This window comes from Salvia splendens, chromosome 3 (genome assembly GCF_004379255.2).
Source record: "Salvia splendens isolate huo1 chromosome 3, SspV2, whole genome shotgun sequence".
NCBI classification, from domain to species: domain Eukaryota; kingdom Viridiplantae; phylum Streptophyta; class Magnoliopsida; order Lamiales; family Lamiaceae; genus Salvia; species Salvia splendens.
The window spans coordinates 32,164,155-32,173,278 of record NC_056034.1 but is presented as its reverse complement, the minus strand read 5'-3'; the positions used below and the strand labels follow the sequence as shown (position 1 = coordinate 32,173,278).

At 38.8% G+C, this 9,124-nt stretch overlaps 1 protein-coding gene across 2 annotated transcripts; it reads left to right on the top strand.

The window, feature by feature from the left end:
- Positions 1 to 318: 318 nt before the first annotated feature.
- Positions 319 to 7,815, top strand: LOC121795683 (protein transport protein SEC16B homolog). 2 transcript variants are annotated; one of them, XM_042194248.1, is made up of 14 exons: positions 319 to 517; positions 593 to 2,436; positions 2,517 to 2,837; positions 3,475 to 3,603; positions 3,685 to 3,807; positions 4,157 to 4,327; positions 4,542 to 4,667; positions 4,755 to 4,889; positions 5,344 to 5,471; positions 5,559 to 5,667; positions 5,742 to 6,050; positions 6,160 to 6,312; positions 6,416 to 6,705; positions 7,037 to 7,815. In XM_042194248.1, the coding sequence occupies exons 2-14, from the start codon at positions 721 to 723 to the stop codon at positions 7,524 to 7,526; spliced, it is 4,200 nt and encodes a 1,399-aa protein (XP_042050182.1). In that variant the 5' UTR covers positions 319 to 517; positions 593 to 720; the 3' UTR covers positions 7,527 to 7,815. The 2 variants fall into 2 exon arrangements, with proteins under 2 accessions (XP_042050182.1, XP_042050181.1); XM_042194247.1 differs by having other exon boundaries at positions 3,472 to 3,603.
- The last annotated feature ends 1,309 nt before the right edge of the window (positions 7,816 to 9,124 follow it).

Genomic DNA, 9,124 nt, shown 5'->3' with positions numbered 1-9,124 from the left:
GATAATATATTGATAGGCATATAATTAGAGAAGAGGAGAGGGAACTTGACAACTAATGAAATAAAAATGTTTGAAATGTAATTAAATGCAAGACACTTAATTTAACAAATCTCATTAAAACACTCACATTCCTTAATTAAAAAGAAATACACGTTTTATAACTATAAGGGTAAAATAGTATTTATGTAAAACATAGATTTAATAATACATATAATATAATACCAAATTACTATTTTAACCTCATAATGGCATTACCATTATGTCTCTAAAACATTTCTCAATCAAAATATATTCGCTGCCAAAAAAAGCTGTGTTTATATAATTTAGGGGTAAAATAAATGATGTTTTCGGTGGGGATCGGAATAGAGCCAATCTCTTCTCTTCTCTTCTCTTCTCTTCTGAGTTTACAGACACAAACACACACACACTCTCTCTAGATATAAACGTTTAACGGCATGTATGTATGTATGTATGTATAGGCGATTCCTTCCGTTTCCTCAATTTTCATTTTTGATCTGTAAGTCCAAACTTTTCTGCACCAATTCTGTATTTTTTTAGGTCGTGTGTGTTGAATTGATTCACAATTTTGCAGAATTTCCGTCACGTGTTGATGGAGTGGTAAAACCCCGGATCCTGTTCGATTTGGATTGGTTCGGGTTGTGTTCTGTGGAATTACGCTTTATTAGCTAGCTCGGATCAATTAAGGTTAGGTCTGATTGGATGGCTTCGAATCCTCCATTTTCGGTGGAGGATAATACAGACGAAGATTTTTTCGATAAATTAGTGAATGACGACGACGATGTGGATTTTAAAGCCACCACATCGCCGGAATCTGGGGGCCATCATGCCTTCACGGACGGGAATGAATCAGATGAGGCTAATGCTTTTGCCAATTTGAGTATCAATGAGCTTGAAGATCATGGTGAGGTCAATGTTGAACAGGTCTCCAGTAGTGATCTTAGCGCAGTTGATGATTTAAGTGCAAAAGGGGAGACTGTTGAACAGATTAGCAAAGTGGAAACATGGGATGAAAAGGGAATTCCTTTAGTATCAGCTGATTCATTTGAATTTAGTAACTTGGTACAAAAAGTGGGAAATGAAGATGACGGTGCTAATGTTTCGCACAATGCTGATACTGGTAATACTAATAATGTGGGTGTCTCTGACATGCCAATGCTGAGCGAGACTAGTAGCGGATTAGAAGCTACTGGAGTGAAAGAAGTTGCTTGGGGTTCCTTGGAGGAGGATTTGGTTCAGAAGGATAGTAATGCCTTTGGATCATACTCAGACTTTTTCACTGAATTTGAAGGGGACCGTCCCATTGATGCATTTAGCAACACATCAGGGGTTACTTCAAAGAATGGGACACAGGATGCCATTGGAAATGATGTACAGGGATCCAATTATATGGGTAATGTAGACAGTTGCGGGCAGTACAATAATGCACAGAATGGTGGTGTTGAAGCAGATCAGAGTTCATCTGTGCAGGATTTGAATAGCACCCTGTACTGGGAAAATCAATATCCAGGTTGGAAGTACGACCACAATACTGGACAATGGTATCAGATTGATGGCTATGATGGTGTTTCTAGTGTGCAAGGAAATGCCGACTCTTATGTAACTTCTACATGGGAAGAGGCCGCTATAACTGAGACTGTTTCTAATTGGAATCAGACCTCTCTGGCAAGTGATGCCATGGAAACGACAAACTGGAATAAGGTGTCAGAAGTTGGTGGTGATAGCAGTGTGGTTTCAGCACACTGGAATCAGGCTTCTAATTATAATAATGGTTACCCAGCTCATATGGTCTTTGATCCTCAGTACCCTGGATGGTACTATGATACTATTGCCCAAGAATGGCGGGCTTTGGAGTCATACACCCAATCAGCGCAGTCTAATGCACAAGTTCACGATCAGATGAGTAAGGATGATAATTCATCTACTGATACATTTTCTCAAAACAACACTCTGAAGGCAAGCAGTTTGTATGATCAAGGTAATAATTACAATCCTCTAGGCTTTGGCAGCAAAAGCCCAGATCAGAATTGGTTGGGATCAGTCAACAACTACAACCAACAGAACTCAAGTCTGCATGGAAGTCAACAAAGTAATGTCCAATATTATGAGAATCTAAGCCAGCATCAAAACGACTATTCCATGCCTTCCCAGTTTGTTGGTGGAAACTTCAGTCAACATTTCAATGACTCCAAAGTCAAGCAAAATGACCAGAGATACTTTTCAAATGACTATTATAATCAAAACCCCTTGAACTTCTCTCAGCAACAGAATCAGAATCCTCAAGTGACATACAATCCAGCGTTGGGAAGGTCATCTGCTGGTCGTCCGGCTCATGCTTTAGTTGCCTTTGGTTTTGGTGGCAAGCTCATTATGATGAAACATAACTGCTCTAATGAAAATTTGAATTTTGGGAGCCAGGTATGTGTCTGCCATTCTCATAGGTTCTATTAATAACTGACCTAGCATTGTGTGCTTATAAAATTTTATTTTATATGAAGAATCCTTTGGCCGGCTCAATATCTGTTCTCAACTTATCAGAAGTTTTGACTGGAAACATTGATACTGTAAACCATGGAAGGGGTGTAAGTACTTATTTCCAGGCTCTCTACCAGCACACTCTTCCAGGTCCTCTAACTGGTGGAAGTGTGGCCACTAAGGAGTTGAATAAATGGATTGAGGAAAGGTTATCAAATTCTGAGCCTGCAGATATGGATTACAGAAAGGCTGAAGTATTGAGGCTGCTCCTGTCACTATTAAAAATAGCCTGTCAGTATTATGGAAAACTTCGATCTCCTTATGGCACGGATGCTGTGATGAAGGTAGATTACTAGTGAACGAGGAATTGATTTGCTTTTGATTATTTAGAATTATATGCATAACCTTGCTTCTTTATGTCATCAATTTCTGTTTCAGAAATGAGGTAGTCTCTGAAATTTTTTCACTAATTCCATGAATATACTTCGTAGCAGCTGCTTGACAATGATATCTGCTGTATGTACGTTGTAGCTCTCATGATGTTCACATTTCTCTCGGGGAGTGATTTGTCTGTTTTTTTATGTAACAGGATAGTTATATATTTCAACCAGTTAAACATAAAAAGAAATGAAATCTTAAGCCCTGTCCTAAGAAACCATTTAGCTTAGCAGTGTAGTGGGTAATACCATGTCAGCTATGGTAATTTCTGTAATTATTCTTTCATCACCTCTGTTGGTCATGGATAACCTGTCAATTGTAATAAACTATTGTGGTGGCTAAGCCTTATGTATACTGAAGATATCAACATTATGTTTCTATACAGCCACTGAATCAAATTGGGTGGTATTTATTTGTTACGTCCTTCTATAACATTTGTTCTATTACAAATTTACAGTAATTAGTTGCTTATACATTTGGGGCATTGATGCATGTCATTGTCTCGGTTTGTTTGACAGTATTTTCATTGTTTTTATCCAGCAGGAAAACGATGCCCCAGAATCGGCAGTTGCCAAACTGTTTGCTTCTGCTAAAAGAAATGCTTTACAGTTTAATCAGTATGGCAATGTTACCCAATGCCTGCAGCAACTTCCATCTGAAGGACAGTTGCAGGTATTCAATCCCTTACCATGCAAATGCATGACAATTCATTAATCAATAGTTCTATATATGACAGATATAGTTCTGTTTCAGGCCACTGCTGCCGAGGTTCAAAATCTTCTGGTTTCTGGAAGAAAGAAGGAGGCTTTACAATGTGCACAGGAGGGACAGTTGTGGGGTCCTGCCCTTGTTCTTGCTGCTCAACTTAGTGATCAAGTTAGTTCATAAGCACCTCAAACCTGTTTCCAGTTGATAAAAATTGCTACCTCCGTCCCACATTAACTGACACATTTACTTTTCTGCACTCGTTTTGTAAAAGTAATAATAAATAGTTAAAGTGGAGAAATAGTAAAGTAAAAGAGAGAATAATGTAAAGAAGACTCTTTTCTACTTTATTCTCTGTCTTATTTTATTATTTCTCAACTTTAACTATTTATTATCATTTTTACAAAACGAGTGCAGAAAAGTAAATGTGACAGTTAATGCGGGACGGAGGTAGTAGAATCCTCTCTTGTCCTATTTATGTATCTTTATGATAACATTTTGATGAAATAACCCTATGCAGTTCTATGGTGAAACTGTCAAGCAAATGGCACTTTGCCAATTAATGGCTGGATCACCCTTGCGAACATTGTGCCTGCTCATTGCTGGCCAACCAGCTGATGTCTTTTCTGCAGATACTACAGCTGTTAACAACATGGCTGGTTCTGTAAATGTGCCTCAACAACCTACACAGGTGTGGAGTAGATGCTTTGAATAACTTGATATAAGTTTGGAATTGTTAGCTACTATATTTTTATTTCTAAGGGTTGAAAGTGTGCTGTTATGAATTGCTAGAAGATCTAGTTGGATATTTGATCTATTTCCCTCTGTTTCTTATCTTCCTAGATTTTGGCAGCGTATTAAGGTAAAATCGATATCTCCTTTGTTTTGTATTTCCAAATACCCAGTTTGGAGCTAATTGCATGCTGGATGACTGGGAAGAAAATTTGGCTGTGATAACTGCAAATAGAACAAAGGACGACGAACTTGTGCTTATTCATCTTGGTGATTGTTTGTGGAAGGAAAGAACTGATGTATGCCTAGCATCTCTCAAACTATTCCTTTTTTACTTTAGGACGTTCTTTCAATCCTTCCTAACTCATGGAATTGCTTTTGTTTAGACAATTGCTGCTCATATATGCTATTTGGTTGCGGAAGCTAGCTTTGAGCCGTATTCAGACAGTGCAAGATTGTGTCTCATCGGTGCAGATCACTGGAAAATGCCACGGACGTACGCAAGTCCAGAAGCAATTCAGGTTTGCCTGAGTCACCATTACTGGACAGAGCAGTCTTTAACTTTGACAACATGTAACCTACTACCTAGGGTCCTGAGTTTTCAAATTAGCCTGGCTGGAGTTCTATTTGAAAAGTACAAATATCGGAGTTTAAAATTCCACTTTTCTTACATTTGTGTTGCTGGGTGTTGAGTATGTAGTATTATCTTTTAGCACTTCCCTTTAAAGCAGGGGTTCTTTTTAATGCACCAAGAATGTACATATCAATATAGGTCAACTATTTGTAGTGTTAACAAATTTGAAGTTTTTTTTTCTGTTTGAGTTATTCCGTGTGGGTAGAATTTCTCAAGGCCATGCAAACTGTTTCTTCTAGGCACTTGCAGAAGCATAATAAATGATAGTTTTGTTCTCGATTTGTGTTTAGCATATTGATATTAGCCCCAAATGCTTGTTTGACCTTTGTGTATTTGATCAGAGAACGGAGATATATGAGTATTCAAAGACACTTGGGAACTCTCAGTTCTTCCTACTTCCATTTCAACCTTATAAGTATGTATATGCACTCATGTTGGCTGAAGTTGGAAGGACGACCGATGCACTGAAGTATTTATATCTTATACCTAAATGCCCATATCTTTGTTTTATTAATTTTGTCTTTGTTTTCTAAAAATTATTTTGATTTTGATGTAGGTACTGTCAAGCGGTACTAAAATCGCTTAAAACTGGTCGAACACCGGAGCTGGAGAATCTGAGGAATTTAGTTTCATCCCTTGAGGAAAGGATTAAAGCTCATCAACAGGTAGTCTGTGCTTCCTCTTCTTTACATCAGTAAATTTTGGTAGATTCTTAGAACCGGAACTTCTTGTGATGCAGGGAGGATTCTCTGTAAACTCAGCTCCCAAGGAATTTATCGGTAAATTGCTAAACCTTTTTGATAGCACTGCACATCGGGTTGTTGGGGGCCTGCCACCCCCTATACCAACACAAGGCGGTGCAGTTCATGGTAATGAGAATAATTATCAGTCCGCCGGACCCAGAGTATCAAGTAGTCAATCAACAATGGCTATGTCTTCATTAGTTTCTCAATCTATGGAGCCTATAAATGAATGGGCAGCTGATAACAAAAAGACTATGCACACAAGAAGTGTTTCAGCACCTGACTTTAAAAGGAGTCCAATGCAGGTTTCTCTCAACCTTATATTTGTTATTTTTCCCGTAGAGGCTTGTTCAGATAGATTTATGATGTCATGTTTCTACAAATAATGTCATTTTACCTTTTCTTGACATGTAGAGTCAGGCTGAACCACCAAAAGAAACTAGTTCTGCTAGCACACAGGACAAAGCACCAGCTGCAGGCAATACGTCTCGCTTGGGTCGTTTTAGTTTTGGATCTCAGCTATTTCAGAAGACTGTTGGTTTAGTACTCAAACCACGAGGCCGTCAGGTATTGAATGAGCTCCCTGTTCCCAAAAGATGTCTTGGGATTTATTTTATAATGTGAATATACATTTATTGATTGGTTGATCCCTATTTGCACTTTTTCCTAGGCAAAATTGGGTGATACAAATAAGTTTTATTATGATGAAAAACTCAAGAGATGGGTGGAGGAAGGTGTTGAACCTCCTGCACCTGAAGCAGCTCTTCCACCACCACCCAAGGCTTCTGTTTTTCAGAATGGAGCATCAGAAAAGAGTTTCTTGCAAAGTGAACCTCCTCATAACAATGGGAATCAAGAATTTATAAGCCCAAGCACTATGGATAACAGTTCAGGAATGCCCCCACTTCCTCCGACAGCCAATCAGTACTCAGCACGTGGAAGGATGGGTGTTCGCTCTAGGTAAATTCTTACCACTACTTTTATACTTCATCGTGAAACAGAACAAAACTGCAGAATAATGCTCAGGTAAGGACTTGTTTGGTGCTCAGGCATCTGGGACTGAACTTATATTTAGCTTCACTCACAGCTTTTATCTTCCATGTTATTGTTATTCTGGGATGTCGGAGTTGTATTGCTAGTATTCCCAAAAACTCATGGGCATTCTATTGAACCATTGCTTTCTAGGTAGCAACGTTCTTCTGATACCAAGAGAACTAATGTTGCAATTGTTTGAAAGAGAAGCTATCAAGTACTGAGCTCAATCTGATTAGTTCTCTCTTTCAATGGCCAGGTATGTTGACACTTTCAACAGAGGTGGTGGGAATACAGTAAGTGGGTTCTCGCCTTCTGTACCTTCTGCAAAACCTGCGGGTGGTGCCAACCCAAAATTCTTTGTTCCGGCACCAGTATCCCATGGTGAGCAGCCAGTTGTTGACACGCATGTAGAACAAAAGCAAAACACTTCATTCACTACTTACGAAGATGCTTCTTCCTCCCCTCCAAATGAGACATTCTATTCGCCTCGTCCCTCATCTCCCATGGCGCCCATGCCAAGATTTGGAAGCATGAATAACATATACAACAAAGGGGCAAGTGATAGTTCCTTTGCGTCAGACTCACGGCGTACTGTTTCGTGGGGAGGGAGCATAAATGATGCAATGAGCCCTCCAAATAGGACGCAACCTGCAGGAGAGTCGGTGAGTATGCGTCCTCCTTCTTTCATGCCAAATGACACTTTATTAGTAGATTCCTCCGTGAATGGTGGTGGTTTCGGAGAATAATAGTATGAAATCAAACTCTGAACCCCTCGAGATGTACATAACAAATTTTGCCATACAGCCGCCGAGCCTGCTCAATTCACAGATCCACAAATTTTCTTTCTTTTTTATTTTCTTTTATAGTTTCTTTATACCCAAAATTCTCCAATTATATGTGTAATGCTTTTAACATTGTATGTTAAATGTTAGTTTGTTACCTGGTAACCTACAGTATCGGGAAAGTAATAGTGTGTGATCTGTACATTTGATTTGTTTATTTATTTGAGAGAAGAATAATCGAAATTTTTGGTAAGTTATAACAGTTCAATAAGAGGTAACATTTTGTTTCATTCACTCCCTGACAGGTACAAGAAGTGATACCGATTACATTTAAGATAGTAGGCATTTGACGTATTTTACAGCAAATTGCAAAATCTTGGTGTTCCAATGAGGACGTAGTTACAATAATTCTAATTGAAATGTCAAAAAAAAAATAAAAAAAATCAGCTGATCAAGGTGCTCGAGGGAAGGGTATTGCATCTCTTAGAGCATCATTAACCCCATCCCCATTTCAGGCCCCAAGTCCCCTCCACGTCATCATTCCCCTATAGTTGCGGCCCAGGCCCCAACTGCTTTAACCCTGCAGGCTCCAACCCGGGCCACAACTAATAAATGACACTATTCACAACTTCAACCTATTTTACTTGTAAATGCAATACGTTGAATAATTCAAACCGGGAAAATTTATTGTTCAGTCGAAAAAAGAAAATTACAAATCCTAGGAAAAAAAATTACAAATCCTAGAAAAAAAATTTATTAAGCCCTAAAAAATAAAAAAATTACAAGTCCTAGAAAATATATTGAAATAATTTAGAGGATAGAAATTGAGAAATTTGTGGAAGAATGTTGAAGAAATGGGTATAAATGGGCAAAAAAATAAAAAAAAAAAGAAAAAGAAAATTTTTTTTGGGGGTTTGCGGCCCGTCCCGAACCCTCCAACGCTAGCCCGGGCCGGACCCCGGGACCGGCCCAGGCCGCAACTTCCGCTCGTCCAACGCAATGCCCGGGCTAGGACTCGCTTTTTGCAGCCCGGCCCCTAGCGTTATTGATGCTCTTATGTTGTCAACCCCAGTTGCGAAATCCACAAGCCTCTGGAACCCAAATCTGAATCCTTTATGGGGAGCTACCAAACAAGAAAACACATGTTGCATATAAAAGGGCAGAATAGTCTCATTCACTTCCAAGTATGCAATTTGACTACACTGTGCCGTGCCAGAAACAAATATTTTAAATTTTTTAGAGGCTTAATCTGAAGCTTGGAGGATTCTTCATTTGATTTTTCAACAAAAAAAGGTTTGATTTTAGCATGTCATCATCGTAATCAGGTTCAGGATCAACCTTCTATTGTAGAACAAGCTTTAGCATCCATGGGCTTTTTCATAGCCTCTTCTCCCTTCAACGTTACCTCATCTCCATTTATTCTAAATGTCAGTGTTTTTTCTCTTGCATGAAGTGTCACATCCCCAATAGCCAAGAATGGTTGCCTAAACAGAATAAGCATGTGTTTGTTGTCTTCCTCCATATCCAAATTTAAATTTCCACATATAGAATGAGCTTATCAA